The 19,692-nt window shown below is 40.0% G+C and overlaps 1 protein-coding gene across 9 annotated transcripts in view; it reads right to left on the bottom strand.

Moving 5' to 3' along the window:
- Positions 1-9,024: 9,024 nt before the first annotated feature.
- Positions 9,025-19,692, bottom strand: part of CFAP20DC (CFAP20 domain containing) — a 199,650-nt gene continuing 188,982 nt past the window's right edge. For 7 of the 9 annotated variants that reach the window (XM_074198849.1, XM_074198847.1, XM_074198854.1 and 4 more), the window contains 2 exons: positions 16,953-17,044; positions 9,029-9,916 (listed from right to left, as the gene is read on the bottom strand). In XM_074198849.1, coding sequence (XP_074054950.1) covers positions 9,801-9,916; positions 16,953-17,044 — 208 coding nt within the window. In that variant the 3' untranslated portion in view covers positions 9,029-9,800. Of the gene's footprint in view, positions 9,917-16,952; positions 17,045-19,692 lie in introns of all 9 variants that reach the window. The other 2 variants (XM_074198848.1, XM_074198844.1) reach the window with 2 other exon arrangements.

The raw sequence follows: 19,692 nt of genomic DNA, 5'->3' as shown, positions 1-19,692 counted from the left end.
AGAAGTTTAGAATCATAGAAGACTTGAGATCTAATGGGATTGAGAGATCATCTAGTCTAATCAAATCATATAATTGATGAGGACACTGGGACCCAGAGAGATTGACTTGTAGAGGAGCACATGGTCAGGAAGTTATTTCAACTTTTATTTTTAAACCAAAAAGGAGAAAACCAAAATGGTTCGTAGAAAACTGAATTCACTGAAGGCAGTAATTGTTTTCTGTTTTGTCAACCAAAAATTCCTCCTAAGTCACATAAAAGATAAAAATAGAATTCTTGTAACAATCCTGCAAAGATAAGCAAAACAAATTCCCTCATTGGCCAGGTCTAAATGTATGTGTGTGTGTGTGTGTATATATACATACATATATATATATATATATATATATATATATATATATATATATATATTCAAGAAATCTTTTATTGGTTTTTTTTTAAGTCATTGATGCCATGAATTCATAGGGGATTGATTTCAACAGCTCAGGTTCCTTGCCATTGGTTCTCACAAAGTGTGCTTCTCTGGGTGGAGCAGGCTGACGTTTTAGTTGAACCCAAATGTCTTTATCTTTGGCTTCTTTCTTCTGATCATTTTCCTTTACTCGCTTCAGGAAGCTAACTCTGCTCTTGGAGTGTTTAATATGCTCAATATGCACATTAATTCTCTTGGCTAGAATCTTGCCCTTAACCTGTTTGTTTACAACAATGCCTACAGCATGCTGTGTAACATTATAGACTCATTCAGTCTTGCCATGGTAACATTTGTGGGGCATTCCTTGCTGAACTGTGCCCATACCCTTAATATCTACAATATCACCTTTCTTGTATATGCACACATATGTAGCCAGAGGGATGACACCATGTTTTCGAAAGGGCCTAGAAAACATGTATCGAGTCCCTCTCCTTTTTCCTTTTGTGTTTGTCATTTTGGCAACTCACTGGAATATGGTGGAGCTGGTGGAAAGGAGTCATCTTGTTTTTTTAAATCATTTCATTCAGGTTCAATTCTTCAAGACCCTAATGGGATTTTTTTTTGGCAAGGACATTAGAGTGGATTATTTCCTTGTAAGTTGTCTTTATGTTATCGTTATTGTATGGATTGATTTGATTCTTCTCTCTTCAGTCTGTATCAGTTAACATATATCTTGATGGGTTTCTCTAAAGCCATCTCTTTCATCCTTTCTTGTGGTATTTGATGAGATTCATGGACCACAGTGTTCAGCTATTCTGTTTGATGGACTTCCCTTCAGTTTCCAGGTCTTTGCTACTACAAAAAGAACTGCGATCAGAGTTTTTAATAATGAAGTGCCTTTTCCTCTTTCTTTGTTCTTTTGGAGATACAGACCTGGAAGAGGTGTGCTCTCTTCTCATCCTTTCACTTCTCTTGAATTTCAGGTCACCTGGGCCTGATGTGTTAGATACACTCTAGGGTTCCAGAAGGACTTGTGAACAGAACTGCTAACCTTATTGGTGATCTTTGAGTAAACAAGGTCAAAATAGGCAAATATGATTTTTTCAGAAAAAAGGAATAAGGCAGAGCCTTCAAATACTAGGCCAGAGAATTTTGATATCGATTTCTGACAAAATTCTAGAGCAAATGGCCTATTAAAAGAATGGTTTTGAAGAAGTGATATTCACCATGTGTAAAATGGGTTCATCAAGAATATGTTGTGATTTTTTGGATATTAGGTTGTAAAAATATCAGATGAATATTGTATTATGGTTTTGGGGTGCTATTTGTCTCTCTCTTCCCACCTTTGTGGACTGAGTGAGGCTATAATTGTTGGTGTTGTTAAGTCATTTCAATGAGCTCTAACTCTTTGTGACCTTATTTAGAATTTTCTTGACAGATACTGGAATGGTTTGCCATTTCCTTCTCCAGCTCATTTTACAGATGAGGAACTGAAGCAAATGGGTTAAGTGACTTATCCAGGGTCACACAGCTAAAAGTGACTGAGGTCAGATGAGTCTTTCTAATTTGAACCTTTCTGCTGCATTTGACACTGATGACCACCCTCTCTGCCTGGATGTTTTTTCCCCTTTGAATATTTGTGTTATTTTTACCCTGATTCTCTTCCTGACTGTCTGATATCCCTTCTCCAGTGCCTTTACTGGCTAAACATCTGTACCATACCTTTCCTCCTCACATGGGTTTTCCCCAAGATTCTGTCCTGGGTTCTTTCTCTCTACCTTCTTTCCCTTTAGTGACTTCAATAGTTCTCATGGACTTAATTATCATCTCCATCATAGACCTATCTATTTGTCTGTCTGTACACACACACACACACACACACACACACATATTTATATAGTTCCAGTCCCTCTCTGAAGTTCACTAGAGCTCTTGAAATATTATTCTTAGTTAACATTGGTGGAAATATTGAATTATTATTGGTCAAAGAACAGAAAATATAGTCTGAGTTCTAGGTCTTTGACTTTCAATCTGAAACTACTAGCATGATGACTTAGGTAGAATGAAACATGAATAAATGAAATGAATGGATGACAAAAGCATTTATTGAGCTTTATGTACCAAATGTTGTGTAAATGTTGGGGATAGAAACAGAACAATTGAGAGGTCTCAAGGAGCTCATACTTGAATTAAAGGGAAATAGAATGTGTTCAAAGAAGACTAGTACCTCTGCTGTGAAGGCTACTTTCCACCTCTGATATCCACTTGACTTTCATCTGTAGCATGTAGATGTAGTATGAAGCTGTAGCATGCATGGTGGTCATGTTCTAGTGAACTGTTTTGGTAGATGGGCTAAATCAGGTTGAGGGTATCTGAGGGAGTCTCAAACTCATTAGTGAGTTAGCGGAATGTCTACCCCAAGTATATGAAGTCTTCCACTGGTGGAATCGGTGGATGAGAACAATTTGGCCATGAAGGCAGGTGAAGTGGGTGCTGAGAGTTTGGTTAGACATTGAAGATGCCAAAGTCATCAACTGCATCTAAAGCCCTCAACATTTGTCTTGACTGTCTTGCCACTGACTTTGGAAGAGAGAAAGAGGATGATGACTTTCTGTAACTCTGCCTCACTTAAATTTATTCAGGAATCAAAATACATAGCCTCTATCATTTTACTAATCCTTCTAACATAGTGATGTCTTTTTTTTGGCAAGGCAGTGGGGTTAAGTGTCTTGCCCAAGGCCACACAGCTAGGTAATTATGAAGTATTTGAGGCCAGATTTGAACTCAGGTCCTCCTGACTCCAGGGCTGGTGCTCTATCCACTGCACCCCTAGCTGCCCCCAGTGATGTCATTTTGATCTTCAATAACAAAGGACAAGTATGAGAATCAGTACTTGAATTAGAGGAGACGACCCATGAACAAGTTCATTTGCAGTGGAGATAGAAAGGTTGAAGGCTCCTTAGGGTGTGTTCTCTATTTCAGCCATATTGGCCTCTTGACATTTTCTCCACCCCATCCTTCATCTCCTGCTTCCTGGGATGCTGCAGTTACTTATCTCTGACCTTTGGAATCCTCGTTTTCCTTCAAATTTGGCTCAGTCCCCACATTCTTCAAGCCTGCATTAAGTCACAGCGATGTGTACTCTTAAGAATTAAATTGTCAATACCCTCGGACCACAGATAGCATTATTTCTCCTGCTGACATATTTTTCCTCTAGTAAGTCATTTATGATCCTGCAAACTCTTCCAAAAGGGAAGTCTGGTCCATAATATTGATTCTTTCAGACTTCTCCCTCATTGCTAGAACATGGCCCCCTAAACTATCTTGCATTCATTTTGTATGGGTTCTATGCTGTACATACTCATATGGATACATCTTGCCTCTCCTGTTAGAATGTAAGCTCATTGAGGGCAGGGATCATTTTGCTTTTGCCTTTGCAAATCTCCAGAGCCTACCAAAACACCAGGCAGGTAGTGATCGCCTAATAAATCTTTTAGATTGATTGAGCAATGAAACTTTCTCATTAATGGATATAATATTTCAGAGTGATGACCTTTTTAGAAATAATTTACCACTCTGAACTTTCTGAAAATGATTACTTTTAAATAGCTGCACTTTCCTGAATAACTCTATTGAATATGGGATGCCCCTCCCCTCCCCAATTTGGAAGACTACCCAGACATACTCTTTTTATGATAATTAATCAATCAATCAACTATCCCTTATTAAGTGCCTTTGTATGTACTGGCACGGTGCCTGCTCTATCAGCTACACACTAGTGACCATTATGAGGAAGTTCAGATGGTAAAAATCTTGCCAGATGCAGCATAAATCTTGACATTGATAAGTTGGACTGATGAAAAAGAATCAATATTATGGACCAGACTTCCCTTTTGGAAGAGTTTGCAGGATCATAAATGATTTACTATAGGAAAAATATGTCAGCAGGAGAAATAATGCTATCTGTGGTCTGAGGGTATTGACAATTTAATTCTTAAGAGTATACATCGCTGTGACTTAATGCAGGCTTGATTCTATTACAACTAAGTAAACCAGAAATAAAGTGTTCAAGGAGATACAGAACCCAGTGGTGATCATCTATCTTTCTTCTCTTTTCATGTGCAGGTCCCTCTTACAGTTTTCCTTTTCTTTACATATAAGACACTTCTAAGGAAGAGAACGGATAAAGCTAGAACTGTAGTATTCTTTAAAACTAAAACATTGATTTTGCATAACCTAGTTCCTGAGACATGAAACATTCTCACTAGACTCCTTGAGGGCAGGGACTGACTTTTATCTTTCTTTGCACTCCCTGGGCTTAATGCAGCTCCTGGCAGGTGCTAAATAAAAAATGATTAATAAACTAGAGATTCTGGTCCATGGGCAAGAGTGTGTGTGTGTGTGTGTGTGTGTGTGTGTGTGTGTGTGTGTGTGTGAGAGAGAGAGAGAGAGAGAGAGAGAGAGAGAGACTGACTGAGACTTCAGACCTCAAGACACAAGGCTCCTCTCTTTCCATGCCCTCCAATGGAGGGAGTGGATATAAATCTCCGTTGTTGAGATCTTCTGATTTTGTTGCTGTGGAGGCTGACATCAAGGAAGGGGAAAGGGTAGGAGGCGCTCACTTGAGAAAAGAGACCATACTTCCTCTGCTTACAAACTATTCTTGCCAACTGCAATGCTAAACACAGGTGTTTCGACCTGCCCAAGTAGTGCAAGTACTGTTACCCCCTCTCCATTTCAAAGGAAGCCTTGATTGTCAGCTCTTGATAGATCAATGAGTAAATCCTTATCAAGCACTTATTTACTATTTTCCAGACACTGTATTAGAGTCTAAGAATATTAAGACAGAAATGAGTTTCTTCTCAAGAGGAATTTATATTGTTATGGCTTGGTAGGGAGCAGAGCCAGACTCAGATCCCACCTCCGATGTGACCTTGAGCAAGTCATTTGACCTCCATCTGCCTCTCAACTGCAAAATGAGGGTAATAACATTCTGACTCCCAGGATTATTGGGAGGACTGAATAGGATAATATGTTAAAGCTAAAAGCATTATATAAAAGTTAACAATTGTTAACATATTTGTAAGATTAGACAACTCCTCACAGGGATATGGCATTCATGGAACTCGCACAAGTGCCTACTAGTGCCTGGGTTTCTTTCTCAGGACCAGCTTTCTGTTTAGTTAGTGCAGAGATGGTAGATAGACAAGTCTCATGTGAAAACAAAAGCTACCACTTCTTAAGTGCCTATTGAGTTCTGGTCCCAGCTCTACCCATCTTCCTCAGTCTCAATTCTCTCATCTATAACTTTAAGGGATTCTAATTCTATGTCTCTTATTTCTTTCTCTAATTTAAAAAACAGAAAAATTGAAAATTAAAAAAAATACTTTAATTTATACAAGTTTCTGTTATCACTAACTTTATTAATATACAATGAAGAATATCTCTTCTACTTATTTTTGCCTCCTCTTTTCCAATTTCCTCAATTTCCCTGAACTCCCTGGGGAAGAGAGATGAGTGGGAAAATCTGCTACCATGCACATCTTCCCTTCACTCTTTCCTCAACTGTTCAGACTCTCTGATGCATTCAGGTGGAAAGAGTAATGATTACTCATGATGCTTAGATGAATTGGGGGGGGGGGGTCTTTAATCCTTCTGGTGAGACAGAGGACTACCAGGCCTGGGGGGGGGGGGGGGCTGAAGACTATCCCTCTATCCTGCCATGTGACCTGAGGGGCCTTTCCATTTGCCCTAAAGACAAACTTTCATATTTGTCTCATTTAGGGTTGAGTTCTTTAAGAGCAGGGATTGTTGCTTTGCTTAGCTTAGAGCTTCAGACACAGCAAACATTAAATGCCTTTTCATTCATTTGTTTACATGAGCTACAGTGTGCTAGTATATAGATTGAGGATTGAAAGCTGGGCTGGTATATTGTTTGGTTCATAATACTTCCAATACCCCAACTTTTGCTTTAATGGTAGCCAACAGGATCACTTTATAAATAGAAATTGTAAGTTAGCGTCCTAATTATATTCTAGTTCTTCAGGGAGAAAAATCAAAATATGCTGAAATGATTGATTCACTAAAAAAAAGTAAAAATCAGGGAGAAGCTAGGCCTGGGAAAATTCATCTGGCAATGTCCACATGTAGAAAACTCGTGCTTTCATTTATGAGTTTCCATTTCAATTCACTGGGATCCTGTGCTTGGTGAGGCTGGGTGACTGATTTAAGGCTAAGAACTCCCTAACACTTATTTTCGCCACTGATTCCAGGTTATTCATTGGTTAAGATTTGCCAAGACTAATAAGTCAGAGGCAATCTAATTTAAAATCATTTCCTGGCTGTTAAGTGATTGTTAATTGAGACTGTTTTATTCCATACCTGTGTAAAATTCAATTCGACAAGCATATATTCATGGATGATTGTGTGTTGCCTACATTTAATTCAATTTTAACATTTATTGCTTATTGTTACACACATTTCATTCATTTCAACAGTTATTAGTGACCTACTGTGTGCTTCCTATAAGTCAATATTTAATTGCCTACTATGTGCAAGAAACAGGCTACAAATTTAAAAATGAAGTTAACATCTCCTACAGGGAGGGAAGGATGGACGGAAAGAGTCTTCATGTGTTCCATCTCTGGATGGTAGCAGCAAAGTCAATGGTCATGGGCATACTTCTTCAATGCCATTTCCACAGATAATTGCATCTCAGTTTCTCCCACTGAACCATTTGTTAGGGCCACGAATGTTGGTAGTGGAAACTCTCCTTTCTGTATCTGTGACAACTGTGGCTGTGGTCCCATGAGGATTGCATCTTGGGATGGTGGCTGTGGGGCCCTGGGCTGAAAGCAGGACTCCCACAGCTCTTGATAGATCAATGAGTAAATCCTTATCATTGCCCATTATTGGTAATTGGTCAGCAGCTAATGCTGGTGATGGCAAGGAAGGGGATCCTTAGCCTGTGGGGAAATCTCTCCTCTCAATGATGGCTGGGGGCCAGGTTGCAGGCAGGCCTGGTGGTCTTGAGTGTGCTGATTTTCCCAAGGCCAGGGTTAGCTCCATCAGGGTCTGAGGATAAGAGATGCTGGAGGTTTAACCCACTTGACCATGTTGCCTCCTGTCTTGAGATACCAGAGAGAGTGTATTGATAATTGATGAGACATGAGAGTCAAGGATGATTCTGAGGTTGTTAACTTGGGAGGATGATCACTACATTTATTTCCATTTTGGCTCAAATTCATTCTAGTGCTTCCCCCCCTTTTCTCAAATATCTGGAAAAGTTTGGTGATTTCTCAAAAAAGATGATCTGAGGAATGTTAAGTGAAGATGAACACTGAGGAATGTAATGTGGGGGATACAATTGTGCCTCTCCCTCTTCTGTGCCCTTGCTATCATCCATCACTTGACCTTGGAAGTACCCCTTGGCTCTTTGAAGGTGCTTTAAAGTTGGTCAGATGACGCACCAGCTCATTCCTTCACTGTTTTTGTCTGCATATTCTGTAATCATTCTTTAGTTATTCCTTATAAAATAAAAGAGACAGTTGAGAGACGTTAATGTCCTATTTATGGTATTTCTCCCTGAGGTAATGAGGCACAGGAAGTACATCATTGTTGTGGGTCATCCTGGAGCTGCCATGATTAGGACAGCAGAGGATGGAAGCATCACTGCTTTCAGGAAATCGTAGATGGCTCTTGACAATGAATGGCTGGAAAGTATGCAGAGAGCAAAGGGTCTCAGGGCCATCCCAAATGAAGACAGGGATATTTCATTTGGAGGAGAAAGACTTAGTGGAGAATTGATATCTATATCTATATCATCCAGTATTTGCAGAGTGATTACATGATGGCTTAAGGATGGTCCTGCATGGCTTCAGAGGGCAGGACAGGAACAATGGGTGGAAGATAAAGAACACAGATTTAGGGCTAATACCAGGAGAACCCCCCCCCCCCCACGCCCCTGCTCCAACACCAATGAATGCTACTCCAAAACAGAATGGGCTGCCTTAAGAGGAGACAAATTTCCTCTGAATAAGGGTCTCCCTGTTTAGGGATGAGTTGGATTCAGTGGCTGCTGAGGGTCTTTCTAAGTTTGAAATTTGGTAACAGGTATTCAATCTTATTGTAAATAGGAAAATTCTGGCTGGCTATTCATCCCAGAGTTATTCTTCATGATTAAAAGGATTAAAGTTTTGTGATCAGGAATATGACTCTAAATAATTGATCATCCTTTGACTAGTGGGACCAATCTGCCATTTAAATTAAGAACACATTTTCTACTCTGAGCTGTTAACACTAAGTGACTACTATTAAGAGCCCAAGACAATACACCTATCATTTTTTACTTCAAAAGGCATCTTACTTTATTCAAAAAATTGCCTTATTAAATAAAAAAAAACAGCAGCTAATATAAGTGTTTCCTCAGGCTTGAGATGAATACATTTGGCAGATAGCTGAGGCTATCTTCCCCAAGGGCTGGCTTCCTTACCACACAACTGCACTGTTACCAGACAAAAGAAAGACTGACCTCTCCGGAGCCAGAGATGGGGAATCTATTAGGTCTGTGGAGTTTTCAGATTAGGATACAACCTTGGCTTTGAACGATACCATTACAATTAGAAATCCAAGATAATTGGTGGAAAAATTCACCCCGATGCACTAATGCTCTTCTCTAAAGTCAGGGCAAGTGATCTGGTGTTTGGCAAGCTCTGCAGGAATCATAATGGAAAGGGAAGTTTAAGGTCATATTATAAAGTTAAGCTAATTATGGGTAGTCTTCCTTTTCTTTGTTGATTAAAGAAAGGTGAAAGTAATAGTCTAGTAAAAAAGGTAGGGGGAAAACAAATAAAAATACACACAATGCAAAACCCCAAAGTAACTTAAAAGACTTTCCTTGACTATATCACGCTTTATTTTCTTTCTGGTAATACAAATATATAATGAAATAGAAGGTGCCCAAATAGATTTTTTTTAACAGGTAAGAAAAGAATACAGTTTCTGGATATCAAGCCATCATTTACAAATTAACACTGCAAAATATATGAATTAATAACTCTTAATTGGTTTACATAAGAATTATAATAGGAAAAAATGAAATCATCTATTTGATACAGAACAAATAAGAAAAAGCCCGCAATGTCCTAAGATTCTGTCATTATATTAGTTCTTCAAAGGTTTTAAATGAATATAAATCTGTAAAAATAATGGAGCTATTTCTGAACATTCAGTAGTACTTACAGACACATTTGATTCTCTGCCACAGTATTCTGCTGTAAAGTGTGACCATACAATGCATACACATTTTGGGGAATGTTTGACAAAGTGCTAAGGTGTGAGATGCTGTCCCACTGGAGGCAGCATTGATGTCCTGGGTCCCGGACAGTGGGCTAAGCTAGCTCATAGTATTTCCCAGTCTGGGGATCGAAGTAGCAGTTTAGACAGGGGTCATAGAGCAGAGTCAGCACCTCCTCCTCTTCCTCTCCAGCACTTAAGTCGTCTTCCCCTATGAAGGAATGAGATAGACAATAACCAGGAGCTGCCTCAAAATGTGGGAGTCTGTCATTTATTAGATGTTTCCTGGTACCAGCCCCAGAGCCCCACACTGAGGGGACCAGATGGAACCCCCACCCTCAGTGTGCTTAGAGGTTTCTTGGGGATGATTCTTGATGAAAACAGGGCCAAGATCTGGGGCTTTGTTGCTGCAGGGCCTTTCCCCAGTGACCCCCACAAGCAAATCTAAGTAGGGGCCTGGGGTGTGTAGAGGCCACCCCGAGGGTTCCAAAGGTTATGAAAACACTGGATCAATGAGACAAAACCTCCTATATGAGCATGGTCTATGACATCATTCAAGATAGAATGAAGGAAAATGATATGAACAGAAGAGAACTTTAATGATAAATTAACTTAAGGTTCTCAGTTTGATATCTTGAATACTAGTTATTCTATTATATAAAGGAAGGATCAAGGCCCCAGATGGTTTCAGTGACCCCAAGAACTCCAAGTTTTTTGGGGGGTGATGATGGTGGAAGAGAGGCACTGGACAGATGGGAAGAAAAACACTGGGATAAGCAAAGACCGATTAAAACCAGGATGAGGCTCCATGTTAACATTGTGTACACTCAAAAACTCCAAACTGTATTTATTCCAATCCTTCAGGAAAAGAGTGTGAGTGTGTGAATGTGTGTGTGTGTGCGCACGCGCACAATGGAAATGAAGCTGGATTCCCCCTGGCTCTGATCTCATACCAGCCCTCTCTGACAAGTCTCCTAGCCTCACAGGAGCCACAAGAAACCAGGGAGAGGCAGTCGGCCTCCACCCACTCTCCCAAGAGGTCCTGAGGATCCCAGGGAACCTTGAGGATCTGAGGCAGCCAGAAGGGCTGCTCACAAGGAGGGAACCATTCTCCCTTACACAGCTAAAACCTACCTTGTGGTAGGTGTAGAGAGCCATCTCCTGCCTCCAGAGCCCTTTGCCCCTCACCATTTCCCCTCCTTGTAAGCCTGAGCTTGCTGGGGACCAGAGAGGTCTCTTTCATCCTATCAGGGAAGGGATCCTAGTCAGAGAGTGTTCACAGTGGCAGTAGAAAGACTAATCCAGTTCAAAAAGTGTTTGTAAAGACTCAATTTAAGGTTTTGGAGTCTAAAATTAGAGTGCTGGGCTTAGAGGAGGCATAAAGCCCTGGTTTCAAATCTTGCCTCACACTTTAGCTCTGAGACCCTCTGAGGGCAAGTCCCTCAACCTCAGTTTCCTTGCTGAACTAGCTGGTCCCTCCTAGCTCTACAGTGAGCGTCTTATGATTTCACCTTCATCCCTTACAATGTCTTCCCACCTAGGGGATCCAATTGATTCTATTAGATAAGATCAATTTATTATCCATTCTTTGAATTATTTTTACCTTTTGACCAGGCTCCTGGCCCTGCTCCTCTATAGTCTTCCCTGAATACAGTTCTTTTACAATAAGCCAAGAACCACTTTTTCAAAGAGTAAAACTCATTTTCCCAATAGATATAATTTTAAAATCATATACTTGTGGAGGTGAATTATTTTGAATCATCCATCTCTTGGGGATCTCACTCTATTTCTTGTCATGACTAATGTTTTTGGGAAAACTCTGACCTTTGGTATGAAGGAGTTCTACTGTATATAATTGTTTATGGTCCTCTCTACCTGTATTTTACAGAAAGAAAGATTTACAGGTTGGCATTTCAAAATGAGAAATACTGGCACGTTATATAGCCAGCCAGAGATCTTCCAAGGATGTGACTAGCAGCTGAGGAGTTGTGTGTGTGGGGGGAAGCAGAGGCCTGGACCCACCTGGGCAGGAGTCCATACTTCCTTTCTAGATGTGTTGTTAGAGGAAAACCTTAGTTGTGATGAGCCTAGGTGCTGGCTGAACATTGGTCACATTTATAATTGTTTCATGCGTGTGTGAATAGAAAAATACATGTCTGCACATACATATATTACAGACATTTACACACACACACACACACACTAAACTCCTAACTTTGTGGATGTGTGAGGTGAGATTGCAGGACCAGGAAACTGGAGAACTCTTCTGGATCTGGAAGGCATCTGAGCCTGTGTGAAGGTTGTTGGACTTGTTAGTGAGACACCAGGCTTGGGTCTCTCCTCTGATGCCAGCTGCGGGGGTCAACAGTGTGTCCCAGAGTCAAGTCTACTTCCTTGTCTGTAACCATTAAGGTAATCAGAAGTGGAGAGAGAGCTCACTGGGGTCTGGAAAATCTGAGTTCAACTATGGTCTCAGATGTTATTGGTCCGGGCAAGTCACTTTACCTCCCTTTGTCCCTGATTCCTCATCTATAAATGAAGGATCATAAAAGTACCTTCCCAGAAGGGTTGGGGTGAGAGACTATTTGAAGAGGCACATTGGAGGCCCTTAGGTAGATGCTAATTCCCCTAACCCAACAAGAGGGCATCTATCTTCCTCAGGAGATTACTGTGAGGAAAGTGCTCTGTAAAGTTCAAAGGACTTTAGAAATGTAAATTATTATTATTATTATTATTATTATTATTATTATTATTATTAATCAAACATTTATGAAGTGTTTTCTATGTGCAGAACTGTGCCTAGCCTGGGATATGTGGAATAAGCTTGGTTATTTTAATTCTTTTACAACATGACTATTATCATCTGAGATGAACCCAAAAATGGGAACAATAATGACATCCTTAGAGCCAAACTGGATGAAATGATCTACCTTTGACATTGAAATATTCTAACTTCATCAAAGGATTCTGTTTTGGTTCTAATGTAGTTTTCAAAGACTTTAACTAACATCATTTTGCCATTGTAATCACTATGTAATGAAATTATAATATCATTAAGCAATTACCATTATGATGTCAAAGCAATGGGAAATGTTATGAAAAGTAATTACTATGCATGAGTACTACAAAACTTTCAATTACATTCTTGGATCACATAGGGTTTATTTTTTCACAAAATGGCAAATTGCTCTATTTAAGGCTGAGCCTCATTATCTTGATAAGGATATATTAATGACGACAACAAAATAAACGTCTCCTGCTCCCACTGGGAGAACATCTAGACCTGGGTCCAAATCAGCCTTTTACCTTTTCTTCATAACAAAATGATTTCTGGTTAAATAGAATTACCTTTCATTTAATAATCAATTTTTCGAGTTTTAGCTTCATCCACTTTGAAACTGGTTAATGGCAATAACAGAAGAAAAACCAACACAACAGTTGCTAATGCTGCACTATTAGCTGTCCATTGCTCTGTTAAAGAGTTACTGGGAGGATGTATTTCTCCAGTTCACCTGCTCTTTTTGAAAGCCAATTAATGTAAATAATTATCTACATTTAATGCATTTAAAAAAGTTAAAAAAAGGCTAGTCTAAAAAAATCGGACAGATTTTCAATCTAGAATGTCATTGGTGTGGGAGGCCAGAGGCTTTGAACACTCTGGATTCCTTCACTTATACTTCAATTTTCTGACTCTGCCATGTATTAGAATTGGGACCAAGTTGCCCCCCTTTGTATGTGGAACTTCAGAAGTGATGGACTACTTTCCTGTGGGCACACTAACTCCCTTGTCCAAGGTGAAGGATAGCCATTTGGGATGGCTTGATGGCCTTTTGGGAGAAGATTCCCTGGAATGCAATTGTTCTGGGGCGTCCCTGGGGTGAGGCAGCATCATGATAGGGCATTCTTGGCAGATATGAGCCCAGGGAAAGAACAAGATAAATGAAAGGCTCCAATATGATTTCTTTGCCAATACAGAATTAGAATCTTATTGCTGCTCAGAAAGCAAGTGAGCGACAGGCAGGGAGTATTGATTGTTGTTGAGGCGTCAGCTGGAAAGCATGTCCATCAGACACTGTGGAAGCCAGAAGCAATTTTCTCTTCTGGTGAAATGCCACTTAAAAGAGAATTCTGCAGGTCTGCTTCATCTTGAAGTATCAATATTTCTCTGTGTAAACAATTTCTTATAAAGGCAGTGCCAACTTCTAAAAGGATTGTGTTCCCAACACCTGTTTATCAATGGATTCTTGAGACCTTATAACAGATTTTCTCATACAAGACCCCCCGATGAGATGAGAGAGGGATAAAGGAGGGAGTTGGGAAATCCTACTGCTGACTCCGGGGGCCCAGGGGCCCCTGGTCACATCAGCTCCCAATGTGCAGGCAGCTCACTGAGACTCCAATGCAGCAGAGTGGAGATCATATTGGAGGAGGGCCTTCTTCACCTGGGGGGGTACTGATGCCAGTGAAATCACAATAGTTCCTATTGCCAGATTTTTAGGCTACTCAACCAAACCTTGGTAGAGTGGAAAGTGCCCAGGCACTGGGTTTGAACTATGGCTCTGCTGCTGACTCCTCTGGCCTGGAGTGAGTTACCGAAGGTCTCTGAAGGTCCAATGAGCTGTCAGTTGTGTGCCTCGGAAGGGCAGGTGGGGCCTGTCACCAGGAAGAGCCCCCCAGCCCTTTAGCCAGGGTCAATGGGAGGCCAAGGCTGGCCTTCAGCCTCGTCTAGCTCTGGCCTGTCCATGGAGCCTTTCTGGCCTCACCAGGGGAATTGCTATCACACCCAAGGAGGCATCAGAGCCAGATGGGAGAGTCTGTGACATCCTTCCACTGTGAAACCCCAATGTGTCCAATGCCCCCAGATACAATGCTCATTTACTTCCACAAGGAAATGAAACCCAGATTCCCCACCAGGGGCCTTGTGTACACATGCCTGAGTTCCTTGTTCTTAATGCAAAGTGGTCTTTTGAGTGACATTCTTGGGTTTCTCTCTATCAGTTCCTCTCCCATCTTTCCTCTGTTTTCCCCTCCAAAATTATTTAAGTTCTTTGTAGCTAAAGGGCTGCAGCAGAACCTCTTATGCTTCAGCTAAAGTCAAAAAGCATGGGTAGCAATCACCATCTCAGACAAAGCAAAAGAAAAAATAGACCTAGTTAGAAGAGAGGAGGGAAATGACAATGAAGTAATATATAAAACATGTTTAAAGGCAAATTTCTTTGATAAAGGCCCCATTTCTCAAATAAATGGGGAACTGAGATAAATTTAGAAAGAATAAGAATCACTCCCTAACTGATAAACAGTCAAAGGTATGAACAGGTGGCTTTTCTAAGAAGAAATAAAAGTATCTATAGTTATGTGAAAAACAAAAAACACTCTGCATCACCATTGATTAGAAAGATGCAAACTGAAATGGCTCTGAGGTACCACCTCGCTCCTACTGGAAATGAGAAATGTTGAGGGGATGAGGATAGAAGCTAGGTACACTAAGAAACTATTGGTGCAACTGTCAACTGGCCCAATATTTTTTCCAAACAATTTGAAATGAAACCCAAGGGTTAGCTACAAAATTGTAGATACTTTTGTCCCAGCAAAGAATTGGAAATTGAGAGAGATGTTCATCACTTGTAGAATAGTTGACCAAATTGAGGCATAGGACTGTGATGGGGTCTATTGTGAAATAGGACATGGGGTGGTTTCAGAACAAACAAGACAAGACCAACATGAAGTGATGTCAAATGAAGTGAGAGGGCAGATCATTGTGCACAGTAACAATATTGCAATGAGGATCGATGGTGAAAGACGGCTCCACTGATTAATAGAGACAGAGAGTGAGGTTATACATACAGGTGACATTTCCTGATCAAAACCCCTGGGTCTCGGGACATGAACAGTAGACTCAGCATTAAGGCCCCTCATGGGATGGTAACATGTGAAAGTACAAGAAGAAGCCCGGAGGTGCTCTTTGCCTGGCTATGCCAAAAAACAAGTGATGGGGTGTCAAGTGGAGGTACTGAATGATGCAGGGTTACTGTGAGCTAGCCCAGTTCAGAAGAACTCACTGGAATGTTCTCCTTTTATTTCCCCTCTGGAAGAAGCTGGGTCAGGATCCACATAACTGAGTTGCTGTAAGAAAACCTTTGTGATAGTGACTTCAAGAGGCCTTCTCAGGGCATTAGAAATCTTTCTCTCTTCTGTGCCTGTTCAAGGATTCCAGTTTCAGTCTCTTTGGCTCATTTAGGACATTTAAGAGGACAGAAGAGGTGCTTTCCCCCAGCAAGGTCCCTTCTTGACATCGAGGCCCTATTTTCTGTCATAAGTAATTATAAATGTATACCTCTGAGAAGATGTCCAATTTGAGGGGCATAATCTATTTCAGACAGTAAATCACAGAAGCGGCTCCATCCCTCGGGCAGCCAAAGTATACAAGTCAGATTTATGAGCTCTCACTTGAAAGTCTCCAGACCTGAAGACAAATGTAGAGGCATCATTGCTCTCTCCCTCGGACAATCAGCAGAACCTGGCACCTTGATATTTTTGTCAACTTTAAGTCTTGTGCTCCCTTGTTCGAGACTAGATATAGAAAATATTCATAGACAGTCATGACCTTAAGGCTGGGGATACATGGCAGGGCTCACGAATGTCTATTTCCCTTTCCCACCATTCAAATTTTTAATTTTCAGCAAAATATGCTGTTGATGTTTGATCCCTGGGTCTCTAATGGTAATGCTTCCATTCTGAAGCCAGAAAACAAAAGTTTCACCTGAGCAGAAATCATTGACAACTGGCCCTCCCTCTCAGCTTTTGTCTCTCTTCATTCTTTTCAAATTTCCATTAGGGATCAACAAAGCTGTATTGAAGGCTTTTTCTCAGTAAAAATGTGTTGATTTTGTGATGCTGGGGAAGTGATATTAAAATATTAGAATTATGTTTCTGAATGCATTAATTAAAAAGTTGGGGCCATTTCTTTTGATTTGCTTTAGCTAAGTATATGTCCCATTTGAATATTAAGTGAAATTAATGATGAAGAAATCAAGAAAATATTTCCAAAAACAGAAACAGCTCTATGTAGCTGCTATTTAAGAGTGCAAGATGGTGGAATTTCCTCATTCTTAAATGGGGGGGGAGGGAGTTGTGGAGGTAGATTAGAAAGCTTTTGGATACCTCCCCCCAGCTGTTGAGCTTATTTTTTAAAGTTTATAAATTTATTTACTTTCCTTTTCAGCAAATGTTCCCATTCAAATTCCTACCTTGAACACTCAAACTTCCTGAAGAATCTAGGTGCTCTGCAGGCTGCTGGCTAGGAGGGACAATAGGTGGACTGAAAACATTTAACCAATCCCTGAAAAAGAAGAAATCAAATAGACAATTTTAAACATCAGAAAAATGAAGGTGAGATGCCAATGTATTAATAAAAATGTTTAACTTCTCCTATTACATATGAAAACATTATATAAATTGATCTTGATTTAATGATGAATAATAATTATGACCATTCATATTTTTATATCACAACATTTAAAAAGTGCTTTTCCAGTAACAAGCTTGGAAGCTTTATGATTCCCACGTTACAGATAACAAAACTAAGGAAGAGAGGTTAAATCACTATCCCCTGACTCCAAGTCCAGGGCTCTATTCCTAGAGAGGATCCAGAGCATGTGAATGGAGGCCCTGACTTCAATCCCACCTTAACAGCAAGGGACACCTGGGTCAGTCACTTCACCTTTCTGGGGCTCAGTTTCTTCCCCTTTAATAGAAAAGGTTTGGACTATGAAGACTTGAAAGCCCCTTCCCAGCTCTAAATCTATAATTTCATAATACTCTGATCCTAAATTGTAACCTAATATGTTTCCATATTTTCTAAACCCTCAACCTCAGGATTTCAATTCATAACCTTCAAATTTGAAAAGTATGCCTCTAGATTGTTATTCAGGACTCTGATAAAAAATATTAAACAACACAAGGCCAAGCAGAGACACTCTAATAGAGACCTCTTCCAAGTCAGCACTGAACCAATAATGCAACTCTTTAATATGAATAATCAAAGCTATTTCTATACTTAAGGGATTTTATATGCTTTTAAAATATGCACAAGAGACTTCTTGGTGGAAGAGAGCCTCTGTGAAGGATTTTGCTCTATAAAGTCAAATGGTCTATCATTCTGCTCTGTCCAAGCAAAAGAAGAAATGATTTTTTAGTAATAAAATTTCTATAGCAGAGAAAAAAGTAAAGTAGAAACTTTTCTAAGACCTTTAGATTAGCAAGTTTTGACAGGATGGCAAATTTTTTGTTTCACTTATTACACAGCAGTACTGGTCTTAAGTTCTCACGTGAGAATTCTGTATCATGGATAGTCACATCCAAAGAATTCATCACTCAGGGTTGCTAATGATGACCAACTTTTTTTTTTTTTTTTTTTTTTTTTTAGGTTTTTGCAAGGCAAATGGGGTTAAGTGGCTTGCCCAGGGCCACACAGCTAGGTAACTATTAAGTGTCTGAGACCGGATTTGAACCCAGGTACTCCTGACTCCAAGGCCAGTGCTTTATCTACTATGCCACCTAGCTGCCCCAATGACCAACTTTATATGTAGGTCGGCTAGTCCTGAGATGGCAGCCGGTGTCACTAGGATCTTGTTAAAGGTTCTTTTTTCTAGCTCTTTGTCATTGCTTATGTCTTGCATCAAGAATCCAAGGTCACCTATGCATCCAGAAGAGTCACATGAGTGTGAACTTTGTGGATGACACAGGCCAGAAGTGATAGAAATATTGTGTCTCTTTTATAAGGACCCAGTTCATCATTGATAATATGTAGACTCAGTATTTGATATTCTTTTTCAGTAAGAGAAAAATGGCACTCCAGAAAATGATGGTGGGAAGAGCATTGGTACCAAACCAAAGACCCCCAGAAGGAACCATGCCAGAAGGAAGAAAACATTTTAAAGCTACCTCAAGAAAGGGAAGATATCACTGACTGAAAAAAAAAACAACAAACCACATGTGGCATTTAAAAAGTGATCTATCTTACTTTATTTATGTAAAACCTTTATGAGAATGACCTTATTATCAGAGAGATGATGATGAAAATACATGAGGGGGAACAGAGAAGTAGAGGCCAATGACTGTCTACTACAGAGCTCATCTTCACAATCACAAGGGGTGATCCTTTATGAAGGATAATTAGGAAGACAAGGAGAAAGCATGGAGCCCGGTGAGCTGGGCTTTATTCTTGAGATCTCTAACCCATTCAAAATCCTGAGTGAGGAGAGTCTCTTCTCAAGTTTCAGAACAGTTGAAGTATTACAGAAGCCAGATTCTTGAATACACACTAGTGAGCCCAAAGAAGCCCATCTTTGCAGTAAAACCTTCAGGACAAATGGTAGAGGCAAGGGAGAACTGCGCTGCTCTGCTCCTTCCTTCCATATCTTGTCCTTACCTTAAGCCCTAAGGAGTTGATGACCGTTTCCAGAAGTGTCTGGCATAGAACAGATCCTTAATGAATGCTTATTGAATTGGCTACATACAAATGAAGAAAACAGAATTGTAAAATGCAATGATTATAAGTCTTTTGCCTACTTCTGCCAATGGTGTGTGTGTGTGTTGTGTGTGTGTGTGTGAAATATATATCATATTTAGATGTGGGAACAGATTGAACTGGGAGGAAAAAAAGGATTTCGACTGGATCTCTACATATTTATTTTCATTGAGATATGACCCATTCTAAATTTCTGTATTTCTTATAATCTCTGATTATAATTTAATGTATCACACAGTTTCAGCATAATTTTATGATAAACTACTTCTGTCCCTTCCTTTCTACCCACTTCCTTCTAAAAGTCTATCTGAATTCACTTACAGGTTTTGAATCAAGCAAATTAAATTCTAGATGGTAGTGTGGTCCTCAGACTTGCCACTAGTGGCTTTCTCTGCCTATGTAGAATGATTGTAAATGGGAAAAAGACCCACTCCTGGTATATCCTATTTCAGGACACC

This window comes from Macrotis lagotis, chromosome 8, assembly GCF_037893015.1.
Source record: "Macrotis lagotis isolate mMagLag1 chromosome 8, bilby.v1.9.chrom.fasta, whole genome shotgun sequence".
NCBI lineage: Eukaryota > Metazoa > Chordata > Mammalia > Peramelemorphia > Peramelidae > Macrotis > Macrotis lagotis.
This window is presented reverse-complemented; position numbering and strand designations above follow the sequence as displayed.